The sequence below is a fragment of the Jaculus jaculus genome, chromosome 3 (assembly GCF_020740685.1).
Source record: "Jaculus jaculus isolate mJacJac1 chromosome 3, mJacJac1.mat.Y.cur, whole genome shotgun sequence".
In the NCBI taxonomy this organism is placed as follows: domain Eukaryota; kingdom Metazoa; phylum Chordata; class Mammalia; order Rodentia; family Dipodidae; genus Jaculus; species Jaculus jaculus.
In genome coordinates, this window is record NC_059104.1 from 71,929,086 (window position 1) to 71,956,845 (window position 27,760).

The 27,760-nt window shown below is 40.9% G+C and overlaps 1 protein-coding gene and 1 non-coding gene across 9 annotated transcripts in view; both read right to left on the reverse strand.

Moving 5' to 3' along the window:
• The window catches only part of Cenpj (centromere protein J), a 115,366-nt gene that overhangs the window by 26,960 nt on the left and 60,646 nt on the right, over positions 1-27,760 (reverse strand). For all 8 annotated transcript variants that reach the window (XM_045145966.1, XM_045145967.1, XM_045145969.1 and 5 more), the window contains 2 exons: positions 17,909-18,041; positions 9,772-9,937 (listed from right to left, as the gene is read on the reverse strand). In XM_045145966.1, the coding sequence (XP_045001901.1) occupies positions 9,772-9,937; positions 17,909-18,041 (299 nt within the window). The remainder of the gene's footprint in view (positions 1-9,771; positions 9,938-17,908; positions 18,042-27,760) is intronic.
• LOC123459713 lies at positions 4,419-4,525 on the reverse strand. The gene has a single exon (XR_006636467.1). It is a non-coding gene; the product is annotated as a U6 spliceosomal RNA (small nuclear RNA).

A 27,760-nucleotide genomic window follows, 5' to 3' on the forward strand; every position in this document is an offset into this window, starting at 1 on the left:
TGAGCCAGAGTGAGACCCTACCTCGAAAAACCAAAAAAAAAAAAAAAAAAACTATATTGAGATTCCATCTCACTCCTGTCAGATTGGCCACCATCATGAAAACAAATGATCATAAATGTTGGCGGGGATGTGGAAAAAAAGGAACCCTTCTACACTGCTGGTGAGAATGCAATCTGGTCCAGCCATTGTGGAAAACAGTGTGGAGGTTCCTAAAACAGCTAAAGATTGATCTACCATATGACCCAGCTATAGCACTCCTAGGCATATATCCAAGGGACTCATCTCATTTCCTTAGAAGTACGTGCTCAAGCATGTTTATTGCTGCTCAATTTATAATAGCTGGGAAATGGAACCAGCCTAGATGTCCCTCAACAGATGAGTGGATAATGAAGATGTGGCACATTTATACAATGGAGTTCTACTCAGCAGTAAAGAAAAATGAAGTTATGACATTTGCAGAAAAATGGATGGACCTGGAAAGGATTATACTAAGTGAGGTAACCCAGGCCCAGAAAGCCAAGCGCCACATGTTCTCTCTCATATGTGGATCCTAGCTACAGATGATTGGGCTCCTGCGTGAGAAGGAAAATACTTAGTAGCAGAGGCCAGTAAGGTAAAAAGGAGACATAAAGGGTGGAGAAAGGAAGGGAGGAGGATACTTAATAGGTTGATATTGTATATATGTAATTACAATGATTGTAATGGGGAGGTAATATGATGGAGAATGGAATTTCAAATGGGAAAGTGTGGGGGTGGGGAGGGAGGGAATTACCATGGGATATATTTTATAATCATGGAAAATGTTAATAAAAATTTAAACAAAAAGAATAAGAAGCATGCTCTAGATATGCCAAGATTGTCTTGATTACACTAACTTTGTGTAAAAAAAAATATATGACAAAATTCAGTAGCACATTTCTTTAAAACTCCAGGGTGTTGGGATTAAAGGCGTGCACCACTATACCCAGCTTTTCTGAAATCCTTTTAGGTATTTATTTACAAGCAGATTAAAAGAAAGAAAAAGAGACAGAGAAAGTGAGTGAATATTTTGCTGTGCCAGGGCCTCTGGCCAATGCAAAATAACTATAGACACATGTGCCACTTTCTGCATCTGGCTTTGTGTGGGTACTGGAGAACTGAATCCAGGCCCTTAGGCATTGCAAGCAAGTGCCTTAAACCCCTGAACTATCTCTCCAACTCACATTTATCATCTTTTTTTGGGGGGTGGGGGTTTGGTTTTCTAAGGTAGGGTCTCACTCTAGCTCAGGCTGACCTGGAATTCACTATGTATTCTCAGGGTGGCCTCAAACTCTTGGCGATCCTCATACCTCTGCCTCCCGAGTGCTGGGATTAAAGGCGTGTGCCACCATGCCTGGCTTACATTTACCATCTTTTTTTGGCAGGGATGTATGGCAGGGGACAAGTTGAGGTAGGGTCTCACTAGCTGTGGCTGACCTGTAATTCACTATGTAGTCTCAGGGTGCCCTTGAACTCACAGCGATTCTCCTACCTCTGTCTTGTGAGTGCTGGGATTAAAGAACTGTACTATCATGCCCGGCTCCAAATTTATCATCTTAATCTATGTATGTATGTGATAAAGGGAACGATATACCCACACAGAGAATGGGTATGTCAGGGCCTCCTGCCACTACAAACAAACTCCAGATGCATGGGTTACTTTGTGCATCTGACCTTATATGGGTATTAAGGAATCAAACCTGGGCCATTAGGCTTTGCAAACTAATGCCTTTAATCACTGAGTCATCTTTCCACCGTCTAGTTTTATAATATAGGCAGTTAAAGCTATAGATTTCCCTCTTATCACCACCGTCATTATACTTCATTGGTTTTAGTATATTGTATTTTCATTATCTTTTATTTTCATTTTTAGTAAGTTTTTGATTTCCTTCTTGATCATATAAGAAAACACACACACAACTTCTATGTTAGAGAGAGAGAGGTGGTGAGAATGGGTTCACCAAGGATTCCTGTCACTGCAAATGAACCACAGATACATAAACACTTTCTGGATCTAGCTTTACATGAATCTTGGGGAATCAAATTTAGGCCATCAAGCTTTGCAAGCAAGCACCTTTAATCACCCAGCCATCTCTCCAGCCCAGTTAAAAAGTTTGGGGGGGCTGGAGAAATTGCTTAGCAGTTAAGGACCCAGGTTTGATTCTCTAGGTCTCACATAAGCCAGATGCACATGGTGGCACATGCGTCTGGAGTTAGTTTGCAGTGGCTAGAGGACCTGGAGTGCCCATTCTCACTCTCACTGTCTCTCTCTCTCTCCCTTTCTGTCTCTAATAAATAAATAAAAATAAATCTTAGCCGGGCAGAGAGTAAAGGGAAAGTAAGAAAGATAAAATATTACATGTTTTTCTCTCATATGAAGATCTAGACTTAAACATATATATAGAAAATAGAACATTATATATATATTTTTTTAATGTAGAGAGAAAATAGAAGATGAGTTTGTAACGGATAAGCATGTAAAATAAAATTTTTCTTTTGATGAGTTTTAATTTTAAGTATAATGTATGACAAGGAAGCAAAAGAGGAACTTATTGGCCAGACTCTCCAAACTCTAGGTCAGTGAAAGACACTGCCTTAAAATAAAAAAGAAGGGCTGGTGAGATGGCTCAGTGGTTAAAGGCATCTGCTTGGAAAGCCTGTCAGTTTGGGTTTAATTCCCCAATACCCACATACAGTCAGATGCACAAAGTGGCCCCTGCATCTGGAGTTCATGTGCAGTGACAAGAGGCTCAGGCACATCCATTCATATTCTACATGCCCCCATAAATGAATAAATAAAAGAAAAAAGCATTTGAACAGCACCAGAAAAACAACACCTGAAAATGTCTCCACATGTACATACACACCTGCTCACATATGAATACACACACTTACCTGCTCACATACAAACACACATACATACTTGCTCACATATAAGCACATACAAATACATTCACACACACAGGGAAGAAAAGAAAATTCCCTATATTATTCTTGCTACTGTTTGCAATCTTCTATAATAAAAAAATTCTTAAATTACCTTTTTGTTTTGTTTTGTTTTGTTGTGAGGTAGGGTCTCACTCACTCTAGCCCAGGCTGACTTGGAACTCACTTTGTAGTTCCCAAACTCACAGCAATTCTCCTACCTCTGCTTCCTATGTGTCAGGCACTGCCAGGCACAGGCTGGAGCCTTCAGGAGAGGGGCCTGAGCTGCCAGGCACACTAACCCCTGGGCTACAGGAGGCCACTCCCTCTCCAAGCCCAGCACACCTGAACTTGGGCTTTGCCCATAGCCCTGTGACCTTTGACCAGTTGCCTAGGAAACTCCTTATCAGCCAGCACCTTCACAGCCTATCCCCCTGATGCCCCTGAGGACACCTGACCCCCCCCACCCCATTGCCTACATACTTGAAATAAATGTCTCCATATGCTAATTAGGCATCAGGAATAAACCTGGTACACCCAATCCCCTTTAGGACCCTTCCCCCCCACTACCCCCAGCCCTCAGATACTTAGAAACCCATTTCTCTGACAATAAACTGAGAGCTGGTCACCAAAACTCCTCACCCACCCCAGTTGCCTGGGCGCCTTGGGGTGGGGGGCTGTAGCAGGCCACAGAGCAAGAACCCAGGAACCCACACCCATGTGATGGGATTAAAGGTGTGAGCCACCACACCAGGCTTAAATTACCTGAGTTTGGTTTGTTATTTTCTGAGACAGGGTTTCACTGTAGCCCAGGCTGACCTGGAATTCCCTATGTATTCTCAGGGTGGCCTCAAAATCATAGTGACTCTCCTATCTCTGCCTCCCAAGTGCTGTCTCCCATTTGAATTTCTTGACTTTGCAAGGTGGCTGATGAGGTTGGAAAATCCCCTTGTTTGGTCTCTGCTCCTGGAGCTCGGTGCTGGGCCTGGTGGGCCCGCAGATCCACAAGGATCGGGTCCACAAGTGCTGTTTCTGGATGTTTTCCCCATTTCTGGTAGATATTGGTCTCTCCTGCTGTGGCTAATAAAAAACCTGTACACCTTCACTTTTAAGAATAAGAGTGTGGGGCTGGAGAGATGGCTTAGAGGTTAAGCACTTGCCTGTGAAGCCTAAGGACCCTGGTTCAAGGCTCGATTCCCCAAGACCCACATTAGCCAGATGCACAAGGGGGCACACACATCTGGAGTTTGTCTGCAGTGGCTGGGGGCCCTGGCGTGCCCATTCTCTCTCTGTCTCTATCTGCCTCTTTCTCTTTCTGTCTCCCACTCTCAACTAAATAAATAAAAATAAACAAAAAATTTTTTAAAAAGAATAAGAGTGTGTTTTGCTGTGGTTTTGCTTAACTCCCTCCCTAGGCTTGTTTGGCATGACTCCTATACTGCCATCTTACCCTTAAGTCCCCACAGATACTTTTTTAATTTGTGGAGTGTTTCACGAATTTGTATGTCATCCTTGCACAGAGGCCATGCTAATCTTGTTTATATCATTTCAATTTTAGTAATATGTGCTGCCAACATGAACATCTTTCCATAGTTTTAATGCAAGTGATTTGGTGTTCTATGCCCTTTTCTTTTGCCATGTTGTACAGCATTCTAGGACAGACTTTTTAAACTTTTTATTGACAACTTCCATAAATACAGACAATATTCCATGGTAAGAATCCCCTCCTACTACTCCCCTTTCTTCTTCCCAAATCCCCCTCCACGGATTCCTTTCTTTCTAACAAGTCGCTCTTCTATTTCTTAAATATATTTTATTTTTATTAATTTATTTGAGAGAGGGAGGGAGAGAGTGGGTACACCAAGGCCTCCAAGTCATTGTAGACAAACTCCAGACACCTTGGCTTACATGGTTCCTGGAGAATTAAATTTGGGTCCTTTGGCTTTGCAGGCAAGCACCTTAACCAACTAAGCCATTTCTCCAGACCCACTCTTCTGTTTTAATGTTATCATTTTCTTCCCTCCTATTATGCAGGACTTGTGTAGTGTCAGCCACTGTGAGATCATGAATATCAAGGCTACTTGGTGTCCAGATGACATCATTATAAGCAGTCCTACCCTTCCTTTGGGTCTTAAGTTCTTTCTGCCACCTCTTTTGCAATGGTCCTTGAGCCTTGGAGGGTATGATAGAGGTGTTTTATTTAATGCTAAATCACTGTTGTTTCTCAGCATCTTAGCTATTTTTGAGTCACCCCAGTGGTAACCATCATCTAAGAAGAGAAGCTTCTCTATATCAAAAGTGAAAGTAGCATTAGTATAGGAGAATAAACAACTATAAAAAGGGCAGCATGGTAGGCATAATATATTTAGCCAGATAACAGTAGTAGTTTCCCTCTGAAGGCTTATGACTTCCTCAGCCATAGGCTTTTGATTAGCTGTTCAGTAGTAGATACAAATTCCCTCCTTGGGAGTGTGTCTCAAATCCAAATAGAGAACAGTTGGTTTCTCCCAAAACAGACATTCCCCTACTATACTAGTTGGTGCATTTGGCCTGACTGGTCAGCTGTAAGCTTGCAGGGTCCCCTGCTAGTTAAGATCATTAATAACTTCTCCCAAAGGCTATGTGCTACATAGCTCTTTCCAGTATCTTGACATCTAGTTACTGGGAAGAAGGCTTCCAGCTCAGCTGAAGCTTGATTTCTCACCTACTGCTAAACAGCTTTAATTTCTACAAACTTCTAGCTTTAGTTGCTACATGCCATATTATTTAGGCATTTGGTTCTGTTTGGTTTTTGTTCTCTAATAGGATCTCACTGTGTAAGCTGATCTGGAATTCACTATGTAGTCTCAGGCTGGCCTCAAGCTCACAGTGATCTTCTTACCTCTGCTTCCCAAGTGCTGTGTGTGCCACCCCACCAGCATTTTTCTTAAGTGGCTAGAATCACAGATGTTTACCACTGTACCTACCTCAGGGTGTTAAATTCTGTTAAGTGATTTATGTGGGAACAAATTTTCATTAATGTTTAGTTTATTTAAACTAGTACGTTACATTTTGATAATCTACTAATGTATTTTTTTTATTTTAAGGGATGACATAGAATGTAAGCAGTACTCTAGTTACTGTAGTTACTGCCTAGGCTATTGCTGTCGTAATATACTCAATCATCTATTCTATTAATTATTATTATTATTATTTTGATTTTTCAAGTTAGGGTCTTGCTGTAGCACAGGCTGACCTGGAATTCACTATGTAGTCTCAAGCTGGCCTTGAACTCACAGCTGTCCTCCTACCTCTGCCTTCGGAGTGCTGGGATTAAAGCTGTGCACCACTATGCCCTCAATTACTCTGTTTTAACAAAAGGTAGTTTATAGGCAGCAGAAATCAGCTAATCCCCCCAAAACTGGGGAAGAAATGCCAATGCAGATACAGGAAGCTTTTAGAACACCAAACAGACAAAACCTGGAAAGAACCTCTCCTCACCGTGTTATAATTAAACTATTAAACATGCAAACTAAAGAAAATATATTGAAAGCATTTTTAAATTTAGGAAAATCTTCACTTCAGTGGCAATTCTTGTCACTGGGATCTTAACATATTTTTGTTTACTTAAATAAAGGATATTTTCATGTGGAAAAAAACAAAAATAATGAAGTCATATAAATTTCTTCTTTTTAAAATATTTTATTTTTATTTATTTATTTGGCAGAGAAAGAAGGTGAGAGAGAGAATGGGCGCACCAGGGCCTCCAGGCACTGTAAATGAATTCCAGACATGTGCACCCCTTGTGCATTTGGCTAATGTGGGTCCTGGAGAATTGAACCTGGATCTTTTAGCTTTGCAGGCAAGCACCCCTTAACTGCTAAGCCATCCCTCCAACCCCAAATTCTTCTTTTGATTAGTTGTTTGTTTGTTTGTTTGTTTTGAGGTAGGGTCTCACTCTAGCCCAGGCTGACCTGGAATTCACTATGGAGTCTCAGGGTGGGCTCGAACTCCTACCTCTGCCTCCCGAGTGCTGGGATTAAAGGCATGTGGCACGATGCCCAGTTGAGTTTAATTTTTTTGCATGACAGAGTGTGTGTATGTGTGTATGTATGTATGGACACACGCGGGTCTCTTGCCACTGCAAACAGAATACCAGAAATTTTGCCACTCTTATTTATTTATTTTTGTCTAGCTTTAAGTGGGTGGCAGGGGAATTGAACCCAAGCTGGCAGGTATTACAAGACAAGTACCTTTAACCACTGAACTACCTCCTCAACCCCTGATAAGGTGAGTTTTAATATTAAATCTATATATCTACTTTTTCTTTTATAGTTAGTTCACTGCATTTTCTCTTACAAACATATATAAATACCATGAATATATTCATGTTTTCACTATATTCGTAGACTTAATAAGAAATGAATTTGGGCTAGAGTGATGGCATAGTGGTTAAGGCATTTGCCTGCAAAGCCTAAGGACCCAGGTTCAATTCCCCAGTACCCACATAAGCCAGATACACAAGGTGGTGCATGCATCTGGAGTTTGTTTACAGTGGCTGGAGGCCCTGGTGTGCCTACTCTATTTTCCTCTTTCTCTCTAATAAATTAAATAAATAGCAATATATAAATACAATTGTCAAAAAAGAAATAAATTCATTCTTTGTTGGGGTGTATGTGTTATATGTGTGCATGCATGTGGACATACATGTGGATGTGGATGTGCATGTATATGTTTATATGTGCACTGCAGCCAGAGTTTGTCATTGGCTATTATCCTCAATTACTTCCCACTTTATTTTGTGCATCTGTGTATGTACAGCGTAATGTATGTGGTGTGGTGTGATACAGCTACCCATAGCAAGGGGCACTTGCCTAGTGTGGACAGAGCAGAACATGGGACATCCTGCTCCATTTCTCTTCTGCCTAGTCTTGTTTTGATCCAGAGCATCTTCACTGATTTCACAGCTTGCAGAGTTCTGATGATTCCCAGGTCTCTGCTACCCTACAGAACTGGTGTTATATGTGTGTGTGGCCATGCCCAGCTGTTTACATGGAATCTGGAGATTTGAATTCTGATGGTCTCAGGCCCCCTAAGGCCCTCATACTTGTACAGAGAGCTCACTTAACAGCTGAGCCATCTTTCCAACCCTCCACCTTATTTTCTGAGACTGGATAACTCCCTGAACCTGGAGCTCACAGATGTGGCTAGTCAAGTTAGCCAGTAAGCCCTAGGGAATCCTCCTGTCTCCAACTCCTCAGACCTAGGATTACAGGCACACACCATCACGCCTGGCTTTTATGTAGGTACTGGAGCTCCAAATTCAGCTTGTGCAGCAAACCTTTATCAATGAGGCTATCAAACCTCACATTCATTCTTTCATGCATGTTTTTATTTATTTATTTGCAAGCAGAAGGAGAGAGAGAGAGAGAGAGAGAGAGAGAGAGAGAGAGAGAATATGGGTGTGCCAGGGCCTCTCACCACTGCAAATGAACTCCAAACACATGAGCCACTTTGTACATTTGGCTTTACATGGGTACTGGGGGACCAGATCTGGGTCCTTCGGCTCTGCAGGGAAGTGTCTTCACCACTGACCCATCTCTCCAGCCCCACTCTTTTTAGCTATGCTTGTCTGATCATGTTTACTTCTAACTCTGAGATGAACCAAACTGGTTATGTACACTTTCATTTTATAAGTGTTAGAACTAAAGACCAACTATGGGCCTTAAATTATTATGAAGAAATAGAGCTAAGTGTATTTGCTGTGTAACAGGTCAAAAAGACTAATGCAACATTGAACTGGTGAACTTCCAACTCCTGGATTCTTAGATCATCTAATAGTCTTTTGGGGATGCTTTTCTTAGTAAGAAAAGGACTGGCATATCATACACTTTGAAAGACAGACTACGGGCTGGCGAGTTAGCTCTCAGTGGTTGGGTACCCTTGCTTGCAAGGCCTGCTGGCCTGGGTTCAGTTCCCTGGTACCTACATAAAGCCAGATGCACAGGGTGGCATAGGTATCTGGAGTTCGTCTGCAATGGGAGGAGACCCTGATGTACTTGTTCTCCTCTCTTTCCAAACAAACAAACAAATTAATTAATTAATAGGGCCAGGCATGGTGGTACATTCCTTTAATCCCAGATTCACAGGCAGAAGTAGGTGGATCACCGTGAGTTAGAGGTCACCCTGAGATTACATAGTGAATTCCAGGTCAGCCTGGGCTAGAGCAAGACCCTACCTAAAAAAATAAAACTAACTAACTAAATTTTCTTAAACCCAAGACTATGACAGACTGGAGAAGTGGCTTAGTGGATAAAGCACTTGCTATACACACATTAAAATCTGATTTCAGACCCTCAAAACCCACTAATCCCAGTGTTCCTAGCATAAGATCAATGCAAAAAAAAAAAAAAAAAAAAGAAGAAGAAGAAGAAGAATCATCCTCCCTGGAAGCTTGTGAGTCAGTTAGCTTGACATACTCAGCAGTCACCAATGACCCTGCCTCAAATAAGATGGAAGGTGAGAACCAACACCTAGGGTTGTCCTCTGACCTCCACATGTGCACTGTGGTACATGCATACCTACACACACATACACACACACGCACGCACATGTGTGCAATTCAAAAAAAACTATGAAAAACAATCCTGATGCAATATCTCAAAGAGATTATCTGTTGAATGAGTGCATAATGGATTAACATCCAAATTAAATCTTTCTCTTCCCTCTCACTGTCCCTCCCTATCTTATTCTGTGCTCAACTCTTAATTTCCTTTTAAGACATCAAAATCTGAGATTTTTACACAACTGTTGCCTCTACAAATTTATGAGTATAAAAGAACTGCATACCTGTATTTCTTCACGTTCTTTTTTATCTGGAAATGTTCTTGCAGTTGCTGTATACTTTTCAAAAACTCTACGCTCCTTTTGTAGCTTCTTCATTTCCTCCTTCTTATACTCTTCTATTCGAACCAGTTGTTTTGCTTTTTGTTGCTCAAAGTCAGCAATTTCTTTCCTAGAATGACCAAAGCATGTTGTCACCTAATAGAAAAATCCACATGTATACCAAGTATGGTGGAACATGTCTATAGTTCTAGCACTTGGGAGACTGAGGAAAGAGAATCCTTTGACTCTAGGAATTTGAGACCAGCCTAGGCTGTGAGACTCTCATCTCAAAACAAAGCCCTTGGTTCAATCCTTAGTGCTTTAAAAAAGAAAGAATCCAGCCTGGTGTAGTGGCACACACCTTTAATCCCAGCACTTGGGAGGCAGAGGTGGGAGGATTGCAGTGAGTTTGTGGCCACCCTGAGACAATATAGTGAGTTCCAGGTCAGCCTGGGCTAGAGAGAGACCCTACCTCGAGGAAAAAAAAAAAAAGAAAGAGAAAGAATTCACATATGCCATCAAAATGGAACCCAGTATCAGCCTGAAAGTTCATGATCCAAGTGAATCTGGCTGCACACCTTTGGCCTAAAAGAGTAACTAGTACATTCACCCACTGGGTACCCATTGTGAATCATACACTACTAGTCAGTAGAACAGTAAAAAAAAAACAAAACAAAACAAAAATCCTTATTCCTATTCAGTCTACTACAATCTAATGAGAAAGATAACAACACACAAGGAAGCTTATATAGTTCTAGAAGTACTGAGAAAAATACAACAAAGAAGAGGTCATGAAATGTCAAAGTGGGAGGATATAATCTTAAATGAAGAAATTCATTTCCCATTAATAACAAGTCATTAGCAGTTAAGATGCTTGCCTGTAAAGCCTAAAGACCCAGGATTTGGCCATTTCCAAAACACAAGACAGTGTTGCAAACTCAATGACCCTCTCTTTCCTGCATTTCTTATAGTCCACAATAGCAGGTAGGGTGCCAATTTGTTAATCCAGGCGGGAATAAAGCAGACTTTGAAGAACAGGACACTCCTTGAGCACTCAGGACCCTTCAAGAGTCTACATTCTTCCTCTTGCCCCAACGCAGGTCAGCTGGCCCAGTCTCAGAGGTTGTAATCTCTCAATTGCAGCTGAATGGGCAGCAGTTCACTCAAAGATTTTTCTTTCTGTGTCATATCCCTCTGCTCACACCAGTTCATTTCTATGCAAAACAACCCTGAACAACTTCTTAGGACACAGGTATAACAGCAAGCTTCTTACACAAACTGCTAGCCCAGTCTAAGCAAAGCTCTTTCTCACCCTCATAAGCCAAACGTCACAGTCCATAGTTCTTACTGCATTTCAGGTCATTCAACTTTGACCAGAATAGGCCATCAAGCTGTACTTACAGCACTGTAAGGCATCTCTTAGGCCAAGGATTCAAATCTTTCGACATTCCTCTTGAAAATCAGCTCCAAAGGCCAAAGCCACATAGTCAGTTGCCTAGCAGCAACCCCACTCTCAGTACCACTTTACTGTTGCAGTCAGGTTCACGTTGCTGGTAGAAATCACCCAACCAAGAGCAGCTTGTGGGAAAAAGATGTTTATTTTGGCTTATAGACTCAAGGGGAAGCTCCACGATGGCAGAGGGAAACGATGGCATGAGCAGAGGGTGGAGATTACCCCCGGCCCGCATAAGATGGACAACAGGAACAGGAGAGTATGCCAAACACTGGCAACAGAAAACTGGCTATAACACCCATAAGTGTACCACCCCCCAACAATACACTGCCTCCAGAAGGTGTTAATTCCCAAGTCTCCATCAACTGGGAACCTAGCATTCAGAACACCTAAGCTTTTATGGGGACACCTAAATCAAATCAACAAACTGAGTTACCTGAGTTCAGATCCCCAGAAGCCATATAAAGCTGGACAATGTAAGTCCTATGTCTGAAATACCAACATACCTACAATGAGAGGGAAATAGAGACAGGAGAATATGCTGGAAGTTGACAGGCCAGCTAGTCTGGCAAATGGAGCAGTGAACAAAAACCCTGCCTCAAAGTAAAGGTGAGGACTGACATTCGATAACTGTCCCCAACCTCTACTTTCTATGCTGTAACACACTGCACTGTTGGGCACACACACACATACATGATACATACACACAAAAAAATGCAGTATATTAGGGCACACTAATGTGAGAAGCCTACTAAGTGGGTAAAAGAACAGGCAAGAAGCCTAAGCCAGGTGTGATGGCACAAGCCTTTAATCGCAGCACTCAGAGGCTGAGGTAGGAGGATCTCCATAAGTTCCAAGACAACTTGAGAATACATAGTGAATTCCAGATCAGCCTGGGCTAGAGCGAGACCCTACCTCAATAAAACAAAACAGAAAGACAGAAAAGAAGTCTGTTATGTGGTTAAAGAACAGATTTTAAAGGATATTAAAAAAAAAAAAAAAAGATAAGGCTGGAGGGATGGCTTAGTGGTTGAGGCACTTGCCTGTAAAGCCAAAGGACCCAGGTTCAATTCCCCAGGACCCACACATAAGCCAAATGCACAAGGTAAGGCATGCGTCTGGAGTTCGTTTGTAGCAGCTGGTGGCCCTGGCATGCCCAATCTCTAATTTCCCACTCTCTGTCTCTGTCAAATAAAGAAAAATAAAAATAAATAAATAAATATTATTTTATTTATTTATTTATTATTATCTTATTAAGACAAGGAAGCTAACAAAATTCATAAATTGAGGGCTGGATAGATGGCTTAGCAATTAAGCGCTTGCCTGTGAAGCCTTAGTACCCCAGTTCAAGGCTCAATTCCCCAGGACCCACGTTAGCCAGATGCACAACGGGGCACATGCATCTGGAGTTCATTTGTGGTGGTGGAGGCCCTGGTGCACCCATTCTCTCTCTCTCTCTCTCTCTCTCTCTCTCTCTGCCACTTTCAAATAAATAAATAAAAATTTAAAAAAATTTAATTCATAATTGAAGGAACAAACGTTAACAGGGATCATCATAGTAAAAGTGCTAAAAAAAAAGTAGTCTTTTTAAAATTTTTATAAAGAACTGCAGTTTTTTTTTTTAATTTTATTTATTTATTTGCAAGCAGAGAGAGACAGAGAGAAAGAAACAGAAGAGAGACAGACAGAATGAGCACGCCAGGGCACTAGCCACTGCAAACGAACTCCAGACAAATGTGCCCCTTGTTCTTCTGGCTTACATGGGTCCTGGGGAATCAGACCTGGGTCCTTTGGCTTTGCAGGCCAAGTGCCTTAACTGCTAAGCCATCTCTTCAGCCCTAGAGTTACTTTTTGAAGGAAGTTTCCACTTTTTGCCCACCACTGTTTTCAATAAATATACTTTAAAAAAAACAAAGATTTGGGCTAGAGAGATGGCTTAGCCGTTAAGGTGCTTGTCTGCAAAGCCTAAGTACCCAGATTAGCTACCCTAGTACCCACATAAGCCAGATGCACAAGGTGGCGCCTGCATCTGAAATTTGTTTGCAGTGGTTGGTAGCCCTGATGCCTGTTCTCTCCCTCCTTCCCCCCTCCTCCCATCCCCTCACCTCTCTCATCTGCCTCTTTCTATCTCTCTCTCTCAAATAAATAAACAAAATATTTTAAATATAAAACAAAGACTTTTTCCATTAAAAGATAATAAAATATTCTTTGGAATTTGATTTTTAAAAATTATTTTATTTGTTTGGAAACAGAGAGATGCAGAGAAAGAATATGACCATGCCAGAACCTCTAGCCACTGCAAAAAAAAAAACAAAAAAAAAAACAAAAAAAAAAACTCCAGATGCATGCACTGCTTTGTGCATCTGTCTTACATAAATACTGGGAAATCAAATCCAGGTTGTTAGGCTTTGTAGGCAAGTGCCTTAACTGCTGAGCCATCTCTCAAGCCCTGGAATTTGATTTTTAAAAAAATTTTTTGTTGTTCATTTTTATTTATTTATTTGAGTGTGACAAAGAGAGAGAGAGAGAGAGAGAGAGAGAAAGAAGCAGATAGAAAGAGAATGGGCATGCCAGGGCTTCCAGCCACTGCAAACAAACTCCAGACGCATGTGCCCCCTTGTGCATCTGGCTAACTTGGGTCCTGGGGAATCAAGCCTTGAGCCAGGGTCCTTAGGCTTCACAGGCAAGGGCTTAACCAATAAGCCATCTCTCTAGCCCTGAAATTTGATTTTTTTAAACACACCTTAGAACACCAATACAGTAAATGAATTTCTTTGTTAAATGGATTAATAAACAGGGCATGGTGGCACATACCTTTAATCCTAGCACTCAGGAGGTAGAATTAGGAAGATTGCTATGAGTTTGAGACCAGCCTGGAACTACAGAGTATGGGCAGTGGGGGGGGCGGGGGGGGCTGGAGAGATGGCTCAGCGGTCAAGTCACTTAACTACAAAGCCTAACAACCCAGGTTTGATTCCCCCAGTACCCATGTAAGCCAGATGCACAAAGTGGTACATGTGTCTGGAGTTTGTTTACAGTGGCTGGAGAACCCAGCAGACCCATACTCACATCCTCCCTCTTCTTCTCTCTCTGCTTGCAAATAAAGAAAATATACTTTTTATAAAAGGATTAATACTGGTCTATAATTCCTTATCTGGACTTCCTAGGGCAAGATGTGTTTTAGAATTCATACTTTTCAGATTTTAGAAAAGAAATGTAGGAGTGACATAAGGGAAGATGATGGAATATGAAACTCCAGTAATCATCCTTCTACCCAAATTACTGAACCTACAGAAGCCAATGACTTCAGAAGCCTGATGTCTTACAAAAGACACAACATCAAGGAAATGCTGGATGAAGAAAGAGGTTGGGAATATGAGTGAATTTCAGCACTTACATAGGAACTATCATCCTTTACTCCCAGTCCTTTGGCAGGCAGCACGGAGACTTTGGCATGATTCCTGAGGCATCATACTGGTGCTATGTTGAACAAAATTCCAGGTCATGTGGTCTGATCTACCCCACAACTCAATGAGAGGCTGGCACAAAGCCAGACCAATATTTTAACACCTTCCCTGGAGAAGCCTGCTACAAAACTTGAAAGAAACAAAACTGATCACGAGGTTCAAGATAGCTGAATAGAAGCACCAAGCACTTATGTGCTTCTCCACAAATAACTAAAGCAAGAAGTATATAGCTGCGTTCTGAGGTAAAAGATCATGGAAAGACACTAGAAATCAGCAAGAGAAAAGATGGAAACCATGTAGGACTCAGACACCTGGGACTACAGGACAGTGAAAGAAACAAAATATTCTGACCATCTGCCACCCTAACTCTATAGCTGAGGTGTCTCCATTCTAAAGGGAGTAGTGAGGAAGAAAGAATTCCAGTAAATTTGATCAGCACAGATGCTGACAATCCTACTTATTGTCAAGTTTTACAACCCTCACAGGCTTGCAGTCTGCTTAGGTAAGTGACCTAAAATCTGCACAGCAGCCTTGCTTTGGAAAAGGATTTGTATTTAACATCATTCCACAGGGATACTGCAGTCTGAGTATCCTGGAGTCACCTTGAAAAGGGACCTGTTGTCTGAAATTGAACTGTTCTATAGGTCAGAAACCTCTATATAGTACCACCTCGGGGGCCTCATATATTGTACTGTATTAGCTCAGCAAGCAGCTGCTTCAGGTAACAAGCAATGCATAGAAACATGGCTGATTCAAACTGGGACATGAGCCAGGAGCCTGGTTGCCCAGGCTAACCAACTCATGAGCCTCCTGTGTTAGCCTCCTGATTAAAATAACAAAGTATAAACAGATATTAACTTACTGATAAACTTTTTTTTTTTGGTTTTGGTAACAGTAAGAATTGAACTGTTAAACCATGCTCTACCACTGAGCTATAGCCCCAGCCTTATTTTTACTTTTTATTTTGAGACAAGGTCTCAATAAGCTGACCTGGCTAGCCTTAAACTCATTCTGTGATGCATGTAGGCCTTGACCTTGGGATCCTCCTGCCTCAGCCTTTTGAACACTGGAATTACAGACATATGAAACAAGGCCCAGCTTCTAATGAGCTCTGAATACACTATGTTTACAACACCTTCATAATAGCAGGTAGGGAAAAATTATGACATCAAATAAGAGACTAATTGAAAAGAAGAATGGATTCAATGAGGGTGGATTTGAGAGGGGGAAAACATTATTATCGTGATTTATTATCTATTATTATTATTTATTTATTATTATTTATTATCGTGATTTACTGTCTGTACTTACATAACTGTCAATACAAGTTTTTTTTTTAATTTTTATTTACTTATTTATTTGAGAGCGACAGACAGAGAGAAAGACAGATAGAGGGAAAGAGAGAGAATGGGCGTGACAGGGCTTCCAGCCTCTGCAAACAAACTCCAGATGCGTGTGCCCCCTTGTGCATCTGGTTAACGTGGGACCTGGGGAACTGAGCCTTGAACCAGGGTCCTTAGGCTTCACAGGCAAGCGCTTAACCGCTAAGCCATCTCTCCAGCCCATCAATACAAGTTTTTAAAAATAAAGTAAAACACAAATCACATATTATATGATCCTTAGCCACAGAACTGCAACCCTTAAGATGGCTAATTATGGGCTGGAGAGATGGCTTAGCAGGTAAGGCACTAGTCTGCAAGGCCAAAGGATCCTGGTTCAACTCTCCAGGACCCACATAAGCCAGATGCACAAGGGGGCGCATGCATCTGGAGCTCATTTGCAATGGCTGGAGGCCCTGACATGCCCATTCTCTCTCTCCCTCTCTCTGCCTCTTTCTCTCAAATAAATAAATAAATAAAATATATTTAAAATGGCTAATTAAATAAGGCCTTCAGTTTAATCCCCATTACCAGAAACAAAAGAAAAAATTAATTAACTGTATGAATCTCACCTCAATCAAACACTAATATAAAAAGAAAGATTGGGTATATGCCATATAATACACAATAGTCTCAGCAATATATGGGGCAATACTCTAGAATCAAATATACAACCTCTACAACACAATTTATAGTAAGTACAACTAAAAGCTGTTTCAGGGTGTAGGTATAGGTGTGTGTTTCTGTGTGTGTGTACAATCTCTCACGTTTTGCCATCCAATAATCAGGTTAGATCATGACCTACGGTAGATAACTACATTTTTCACACTGCTATTGTGGGTTGGGTTGTGTTCTCCTATTTCCTATGAATTTGACCATACTGGAAATAGAATCATTAAAATGACGTCAAATTGGAGAAGGCTAGGCACTTAATCCAATGTGGCACAGTCCTTTAAAGAGAAGAAACATTTGGGTATGGTGGTTATGTTATAATCCTAACAATTAAAGAGAATGAGGCAAGAGAATCATGAACTCAAAAATATGGAGGAATGGAAGACAGGTTCATGCTGACTAAGCACAGCAGAACCAGACAACACAGAGGAAAATATCATGTGAAGATATAAACAAAAGAAGGTGGCCATGTGACCCACCGTGACCATAAAGGGAGATAGTACTGTGACGTACATGCAAACCAAGGACCAGGAAGGATTGCCACTAACTACAAGAAGATAGAAGCAACAACACAGCCTGACAGATGCTTTGAACTTTGTAATTCTATTCTCTAGAATTATGAAAAAAGAAATTTCTACTGTTATAAGAAACCCCGTTTATTGTACTGTTATAACAGGCATGGGAAACTAATACTATAGCCCAGTTACCACTGGAATTCAGAGCTACAAATGACTTCTCAAGTTTCAACTAAAAGAATATCCCTTTTAACTTGTTGTGTCTAATATAGCCCAGCTGGTCTAAATCATACTATGTAGTCAAGGATGACTCTAAACTTTTGGTCCTCCTACCTTCACCTACTGAATTATTATAGGTATTCACTCCCATTTCAGTTTATGTGGTACTGGGAACTGAACCCAGGGTTTCATGCATGCTACTCAAACACTCCACAAAATGAGTAACATCCCACCTCTTTAGGAAAAAAAAAATCATGTAAAAGAAATTTCAAGCACTTTTCATTCACATTTATTGACAGTAACTGAAAAGGTTTCAAATATTTTGAATGTAAATACGAATGAATGAAAGATATGAAATCACTGTTTTTGTTTTTCAATTAGTGGATAGCAACTTACCTCAGCTTTTCCAAGGCACGTTCTCGATCAATACGAAGTTTAGCTAAAAATGTGTTTTCAGCTTTGAATTTTTCTATTTCTCTTTCCAATTCAATAACTTTTTCTCTCAAAACCTGAGATGGAGCACTGTCACCTATTAAAAAAAAAGACCATAAGTAATGAACTTTATAAAAGACATACAACAGAACAAATGCTAGCTATTAATACTAAAAACCAGAGAACAGACTTCCCATTAAGCTGATAAAGTAAACCAGCAATGGTGGTACATGCCTTTAATCCCAGTACTTGGAAGGCAGAGGTAAGAAGATCACCATGAGTTCGAGACCACCCTGAGACTACATAGTAAATTCTAGGTCAGCCTGGGCTAGAGTGAGACCCTACCTCAAAAAAGAGAGAGAGAGAGAGGGAGAGAGAGAGAGAGAAAATTACAGACCATCTCCCTCATGGACATAGGTATAAATTTTCTCAACAAAATACTAGCAAACAGCTATAACACTGGCTACAACACCCATAAGCCACCCCCCAAAAACACACTTCCTGCAGGAGGATTTAATTCCCAAATTGTCATCAGCTAGGTACCTAGCATTCAGACCACCTAAGTTTATGGGGTACACTTGAATCAAACCACCATATTCTACCACTGGCCCCCATAAAATGAGCCATCCATGATGTAAAATGTAATGCATTAAGCTCAACTTTAAAGTCCCCATAGTTTTTATCAATTCTAATAATATTCAAACATCCCCATAATCCAAGGACTTTTAACTGACCCATAATACCAACAAATCACCCCAAAACCCATTAATGGCACAGAATAAACATTCACGCTGCAAAAGATGGCATTGGGCAGAGCAAAGAAATATTCAGTCTATACAAGATTTGAACAGGAAAAACATCAAACTCTTCAAGTCCAACAAGTCTCTAAGTCTGATAATTCTAACGAGTGACCAGTCTCAGGAGTTCCAATTCTGTCCCTCCAGCTAAGCAACTCACAACCCTGGAAAACTTCATCCGGTGCTAGCAGCTGTCCTTGGCAGTCATCTCATAGTCCTGGCATCTCCATTGGGTCTCTGCTGCAATCCATCTTCATGGCTCCATTGGGCTTCCACACAGGTAAACCAAAAAGTCTGCTTCACACTGCCCATGGGCACTTCCAAAATACAAAATGCTGTTGCAAATTCAATGACCCTCTCTCTCCTAAGTGTGTTATATGCCATAATACCAGGTAGGCTGCCAACTTTTTAATCCAGGGGGGAATAAAGCAGACTTTGAAGAACAGGACAATCCTAAAGCATCCAGGCCCCTTCCAGAGTCTGTATCCTTCCTGTTGTCCCAATGTAAGCCAGATGGCCCAATCTCAATGACTGTAATCTCTCCAACGATTGTAGATGAATGGGCAGCAGTTTCAACCCAAAGATATCATTTTTCCTGTACTCTGTTCACACCAGTCCATTTCCATGCAATATAACCCTGCACAAGTTCTCAGAACACGGCATAACAGCAAGCCTCTCACACAAACTGCTTCTAGCCCAGTCTAGGCAAAGCTCTTTCTCACCCTCAGAAGCCAAACCTCACAGTCCATAGTCCTTACTGCATTCAGGTCTTTCAACTCTGACCAGAATAGTCCATCAAGTTGTACTTACAGTACTGCAAGGCCTATCTTCAGCCAAGGTTTCAAATCCTTTCACATTCTTCTTAAAAATCAGATCTAAAAGGTCAAAAGCTACATAGTAAAGTTTCTAGCAGCAATGACCCCACTCTATGTACCAAGCTTACTGTTGCAGTCAGCTTTGCATTGCTGGTAGAAAACACCCTACCAATAGCAGCTTGTATGAAAAAAAGGTTTATTGTACTCAAAGGAAAGCTCCAACATTGCAGGGGAAAACAATGGCATGAGCATAGGGTAGACATCACCTCCTGGCCAACATCAGATGGAAAACAGCAATAGAGAGTGTGCCAAACACTGGCAACAGGAAACTGGCTATAGCACCCAATGCCTGCCACAATACAGTGCCTCCAGGAGACATTAATTCTCAAATTGCCATCTGATGGGGACCTAGCATTCAGATCACCTAAGTTTATGGGGGACACCTGAATCAAACCACCACAGACATCCCATGTTCTTGGATTGGAAGAATCAATATTGTGAGAACACCACTCTTACCAAAACCAGCCTACACATTTAATGCAATTCCCATTAAAATTCCAACGCATTCTTCACTGAAATAGAAGAAAAAAAAATCCCAACATTCATTAGGAAGCACAAAAAGCGTCAAATAGCCAAAGCAATACTGAGCAACAAAAATAAGGCTGGCAGTTATCACCATACCTGACTTTAAGATGTATTACAGAACCTGGGCTGGAGGGATGTGTTTGCCTGCAAAGCCAAAGGAGCCAGGTTTGATTCCCTAGGACCCACTTTAGCCAGATGCACAAAGGGTGCACACATCTGGAGATCTGGAGTTCATTTGCACTGGCTGAAGGCCCTGGTGCAACCATTCTCTCCCTCCCTCCCTCTCCCTCCCTCTCTCTCTCCTTCTTTCTCTGTCAAATATATAAATAAATAAATAAATAAATAAATAAATAAATAAAAATATTTTTTAAAAAATATCTTATAGAACCATAGTAATGAACCAGCACAGTACTGGCACAAAATCTGGCACATAGATAAATGGAACAGAATACAGAACACACTTACACAACAAATGGACCTAACAGATACCTAGAGAACATTCCATCCAAATGCTGCAGAATACATATTCTTTTCAACAGCACATGGAACACTCCCTAAAATAAACCATATATTAGAACACAAAATAAATCTTAACAAACACAGGAAAAATGAAATAATTCCTTGCACTCTGTCTGATCATAATGGGCTCAAACTACAAATCAATAGCAAGAAAAGCTACAGAGCACACAATACACAAATTCATGTAAACTGAACAGTACACTACCAAATAATGATGGGGCAATGAGGAAGTCAAGAAGGTAATCAAAAAAATTCATAGAAACAACTGATAATGAGAACACAACACACCAAAACTTTTGGGACAAAATGAAGGCAGTCCTAAAAGGGAAATTTATAGCTTTTAAGTACCTATATTAAAAAATTAGAAAGCTCACAAGTAAATTAATGCTTCACCTTAAAGCCTTGGAAAAAGAAGAACAAGGCAAACCAAAACTCAGTAGATGGAAAGAAATAATAAAGATTGGGGCAGAAATTAAAGAAATAGAAGCCCAAGAACCAAGGTTCAATTACCCAGTACCCACATAAGTCAGATGCACAAGGTGGCATTTGCAGTGACTAGAGGTCCTGAAACACATTCTCTCCCCAACCCCCATCTCTCTCTCTCTCTCTTAAATAAATAAATATTTAAATAAAATCAGGTTCTATGCTCTTAGCAATCAGGGAAATGCAAATTAAAACTACTTTGAGGGCTGGAGAGATACTTAGTGGTTAAGACACTTGCCTAAGAAGCCTAAGGACCCAGGTTCGATTCCCCAGAACCCACAAAAGCCTGATGCATATGGTGGCACATGTGTCTAGAATTTGTCTACAGTGGCTAGAGGGCTGTCTCTCTTTCTTCCCCCCAATAAATAAATATAAAATGAAATAAAATAAAACTAATTTGAGATTCCATCTTACTCCTGTCAGAATGGCTATCCTCAAGAAAACAAATAACAATTCATGCTGGAGAGGATGTGGAAAAAGAGGGACCCTTCTACATTGTTGGTGGGAATGTAAACTGGTACAGCCATTGTGGAAAACAGTGTGAAAGTTCCTCAGACAGCTAAAATAGATCTACCATATGACCCAGCTATATCATTCCTTGGCAATGGGTACAAAGGATTCTATTCATAATCTTAAAGATATTTACACATCCATGTTCATTGTCATGCTGTTCACAATTGTAGGAAATGGGACCAGCCTAGATGCCCTTCAACGAATGAATGGACAATGAAGTAGTAGTACATTTATAAAATGGAGTTCTATTCAGAAGTAAAGGAAATGAAATTTGCAGGGAAATGGACGGATCTGGAAAGAATTATAAATTATACTAAGTGAGGCAACCCAGGCCCAGAAAGTCAGAATACCAAGTATTCTCTCACGTATGTGGATCCTAGCTACAAATATTTAGATTTGCATCTGAGTTAAAGCAAAAGTCAGTAGTAGAGGCCAGTAATCTTGAAAGGAGTTATAAGGGAGGGAGGTGAGGGGAGTACTTAAGGGAAGGGTATTAGAGACATGTAACTACAGGGACAGATTATTGGGGCTTGAATGGTCTAAGTGGGATCAGGGGAAGGGATTGGGTAAAGAAAAGGTAGGAGGAGGGTTAATAAAATTTAAGATGTTAAACCATATAGAAACCTACTTCTTTGGACAATGGTGCACCTAGAAACCATAGATTGTTACTAGAAAAATTTCAGTGCAAGCTATGGAATACCTTCCAGTGTGCTGTTGGCCAGGGATGTCCCTAATGCCCCCAAAACATTACAGGACATTGACAAGGCTCTTGGTTTTCTACCAGAACTAGAATAGAAGGTAAGCCCCTACTGCTGAAGACTCCATATGCTTGGGCTGCAGGTCACTGAGAAATCAAGCTGAAGCTGAGGGGAAAAAAAAAAAAAAGAAACCTCCCTCCCTCTTTACTAGCTATTATGATGCTAGAAAAAGCTAAACTGCATGCAGTCCTTTGGGAGAGAGAAGTCATTAATGGTAGTAAATATTAGTGGGTCCTTCAAACTTTAAGACTGGCCAACCAGGCCAAACGTGCCAACTAGTGCAATAGTGGCATGTCTGTTATGGGGGGGGGGGAACCACTCTCTAATTGGACTGGAGGCATGCTCCTTGGGAGGGAATACATACCAACTACTTGAAACCCTTATCTTATGGCTGGGGAGGTCATGAAACCCAGGAAATTAACACCTGCTGTTGTCTGGTTAAATGCATATATTATGCCCATCAAACTGCCCTGCAAGCACTTTTCTAAATGTGCATACCAGCTGGCCATGGTGGCTCATGCCTTTAATCCCAGCACTCAGGAGGCAGAGGTAGGAGGATCGCCTTGAGTTCAAGGCCACCCTGAGGCTACATAGTGAATTCCAGGTCAGCCTAGACTACAGTGAGACCCTACCTCAGAAAACCAAAATAATAAAAATAAATAAATAAATGTGCATACCCATATATTAATGCTATTCTCATTTTTGGTTAGAGAAGTCTCTCTTTTCAGATGGCAGTGACCACTGGAAAGACTCAAAAGACATCATACTGCTAAGGAGTGACAGTGTTCAGTAATGAGACATCTTTCACACTCCAAGACCCAGGGTCCACTGCAGAAGAGGCGGTGTAAAGAACATAAGAGCCAAAGAAAGGGTAGGACTGCTTCCAATGCAATCTTCTAGACACAAAAGGACTTTGATATTCCTGACTTCATAGCACCTGACCCTACCTACACCACATCTTCATAATAGGAGAAAAAGAAGATGACATCAAAACGGAAAAGAGAAAGAAGGGATTCAATGAAGAGGAGATTTGAGAGGGGGAGAGTGGGGTTAGGATTGGGAATTATCATGGTTTATTATCTATACTTATGGAAGTTGTCAATGAAAAGTTTAAAAAGAACCAAAAGAATAAGATAAAGCACTGTGCCACTATGCAAAACATAAGGGCAATGGTTCAATAAGTAAAGTGCTTGCCACACAAACACGTTACCTGAGTTCAAATTCCCAGCACCCACATAAATGCTGGGTATGGCAATGCATACCTATAATCACAGTCCTTGGGAAGCAGAAATAAAGAGGATCCCTAGAGCTTGCTTAGCTTAGTCTAGCTGAATCAGTGAGCTCAAGGTTCAGTGAGAAACTTTATTTTAAAACATAAGGTGGGGCCCAAGTGAAACCAAAGAGGAATTGGCGAGAACAAGAGTGCTGCTTCCATAGCAATCCTGCCAACCAGTACCGGGGTCATGAAGACAGACACTGAGGATACTCAAATTGTACCAAAGCAGAAATCCAGGACATTCTGAGAGCACAACACTAAAGTAGACTTAAAACACACCCACCATGGCTCAGGGAATTTTGCAGAAGAGGGAATGGAAAGATTGTAAGAGCCACAGAGTATAAGGGATTGTCCATAGGCACTAGCCCCATTACAATGACTGATGCTCTCACATCACATAACCCACAAACCTAGGAAGAATACCAGCAATCCCACTGAGGAGGGCCCTCAGCATAATGGAGGCAGGGAGGAGGGAAATGATGGTACTAACATCATACAATTTCCTACTTGATTAAAAACATAGTAAGATGGAAAGCGACTGAAAAATGACACTTGACACTGATCTCGAGCCTGAACATACACATGTGCATGCACACACACACGTACTTCCACATATGAACATGCATACACATACAAACAAACATGCAAAAAAGGGGAAAGCAAACTTTATATAGCAGAAAGGGAACAAAAATGAAAAATCAAACTGCACTAACTTTCTAAGGAAAATTAGTTCAAATTTAAGAAAATAATCTAGTAAGACATACTGGGGCATACATGTAATCTCAGTACCCAGGAGGCAGACACAGGCAGAGTGTCACAAGTTCCAGGTCAACAGGAATTGACATTACATACAAAAAGAAATCATTTTAATCAAATTTTTAACATAGCTCAGTTATAAGTGTTTTTGCTAGCATGTAAGGGCCCTCAATGCAATCCCTAGTTCTGGCGGGGTGAAGAAAACCACTGGAAAAGAAAATCAAAATTCACCCCTACTATTTATCAAAAATGCAAGTTAGTTGGGCTGGATAAGATGGCTCAGCAGTTAAAGGTATTGGTTTCAGGGCTGGAGAGATGGCTTAGTGGTTAAGGCGTTTGCCTGCAAAGCCAAAGGACCCAGGTTCAATTCCCAGGACCCACGTAAGCCAGATGCACAAGGGGGCACATGCATCTGGAGTTTGCAGTGGCTTCAAAGCCTTTCAGTTTGGGTTCAATTTTCCAGTACCCATGTAAAGCCAGATGCACAAAGTAGTACATACATTTGGAGTTCATTTGCAGGATAAGGGCAAGCCCTGACACCCTCACCACTCCCCCCAAAAGACTCTCTGAAATAAATTTTTTAAACTTGTAAATTGCAAGCTGTGCTTGGTGTGGTAACACCAATCATCATCATCATCATCATCACCATCCTAGCACTCTGAAGGCTGAGACAGGAGAATTCCTAGTTCAAGGGCACCTTGGGTTACATAGTGAGTCCAGGCCAGCCTAGTCAACATAGACTCTATTTCCAAAACAGCCAGGCATGCCTTTAATCCCAGCACTTGGGAGGCCAAGGTAGGAGGACTGCTGTGAGTTCAAGGCCACCCTGACACTGCATAGTGAATTCCAGGTCAGCCTGGATTAGAGAGAGAGACCCTACCATGAAAAAAAAAAACCAAAGAAATATATATGTTAAGATTCCTTCCCCCTTAACAAATTTATTTGGTTTTGTTTTGTCTTGTTTTTCAATTTTTTGAGGCAGGGTCTTGCTCTAGCCCAGGCTGACCTGGACTAGTAGTCTCAGGGAGGCTTTGTCATGGCGATCCTCCTACCTTTTGCCTCCCAAGTGCTGGGATTAAAGGTGTGTGCCACCATGCCTGGCTCAAATTTGCTACTTAATAGAGTTAAATAACCAATGATTTTTGCCCCTCAGATTTACCAATCATTTCATCATTTAAAATACATCTGGCTTACCCTGAGACTCTGTAGGAAATTCCAGGTTAGCCTGGGTAGTTTCAAAGGGGAAAGTGGGGGTATTACCATGGGATTTTGTTTACAATCATGGAAGTTGATAGTGAAAACAATAATAATAAATAACAAAAATATATCCCTTGCCGGGCATGGTGGCGCACGCCTTTAATCCCAGCAGTTGGGAGGCAGAGGTAGGAGGATCACCGTGAGTTCGAGGCCACCCTGAGACTCCATAGTGGATTCCAGGTCAGCCTGGGCTAGAGTGAGACCCTTCCTGGAAAAACCAAAAAAATTTAAAAATAAATAAATAAATAAATAAAAGTATATCCCATCAGGTGTGGTGGCACATGCCTTAAATCCCAGCACTTGGGAGGCAGAGGTAGGAGGACCACCATGAGTTGAAGGCCACCATAAGACTACATAATGAATTCTATATCAGCCTGGCCTAGAGCAAGACCTTACCTTGAAAAAAAAGGTATATCCCACCTGGAACATAATCTATAATACATACCTCTATCACACTATAAATATATACAAAAAAATTATTAGAAGAAACCATTACAAATAGTATGGCAATTTACCTTTGGGAAGTTTAGTTTAAAATATTTTGGGCTCATTATCTTTTAAGCTTACGAAGTTTCTGCAAATATTATTACTTTTGAAATCAGAAATTTTAAAAATAGTTTAATTATAATTTGTGTTTTAAGGCACCTAATGCTCACATAGGTATTCAGAGTTTGTAAAACAATATAATAGAAAAGAATTTTTCAATGTAACTTTTAAAACTTCATTTCTCAACTGAATACTGCACAGCCATTAAACAGAATGAGTAAGGATATTTGTTAGAATAATCTCAAAAGTCAACCTAAACAAGATGTGGGATGTTTCTAAAATGCATATTTTCGGGCTGGAGAGATGGTTTAGCTTGCCTGTAAAGCCTAAGGACCCCAGTTCAAGGCTCAACTCCCCAGGTCCCATGTTAGCCAGATGCACAAGGGGGCACATGCATCTGGAGTTCATTTGCAGTGGCTAGAGGCCCTGGTGTGCCCATTCTCTCTCTCTCTCTCTCTCTGCCTCTTTCTCTGTCTGTCGCTCTCAAATAAATAAATAAAAATATTTTTAAAATGCACATTTTCATTTCAATGGAAAAGGTATTACAAGCTGGGTGTGGTGCCGCACACATTTAATCCCAGCACTCAGGAGGCAGAAGTAGGAGGATCACCATGAGTTTGAGGCCTCCCTGAGACTACATAGTGAATTCCAGGTCAGCCTGAGCTAGAGTGAGATCCTACCACGAAAAAAAAAAAAAAGAAAGAAAAGTGGGGGGGGGGAGAAAGAGAAGGTATTATATATACACTCACACATATGCCTTTATATATGTAAGTGAAATTAATGGTAATGCTAATACCACCAAGAAAAGGGAACTAGGATTAGAACTAGGGAAGGAATAATCTTAGTTTTGTAGAAGTATTCTTATCCACAGTTTAAGTGTTCTTTGTGCCAGTTACTTACAGTCAACCACAAGCCAAAAATATTAAATATAAAATTCCAAAAATAAGTTTTAAATTACATGTTATTCTGAGTAACACAATGAAACATCACTGTCACACCTTATCCCTTTGTCCAGCACATCCATGTTGACTACACTATCTATCAAGGAGTCACTTAGTAGCCATCTTTGGTTATTAGATCCACTATTGCAGTATGACAGTATTTGAATAAGGTTTCAAATAACTCTAAAGCACAAGCTGACAATATGGATACAATAAAAATAACCCATGAATGGGCTGGAGAGATGGCTTAGCGGTTAAGCGCTTGCCTGTGAAGCCTAAGGACCCCGGTTCGAGGCTCAGTTCTCCAGGTCCCACGTTAGCCAGATGCACAAGGGGGCGCACACGTCTGGAGTTCGTTTGCAGAGGCTAGAAGCCCTGGCGCGCTCATTCTCTCTCTCTCCTTCCATCTGTCTTTCTCTCTATGTCTGTCGCTCTCAAATAAATAAATAAAAACTGAACAAAAAAAATTAAGAAAAAATAACCCATGAAGGACTTTTTTTTACATGAAAATTACATACTCATAAGCAGAGCCTGTGCAGTGGCAGATACCTGTAAAAATTTCTAAAGTGT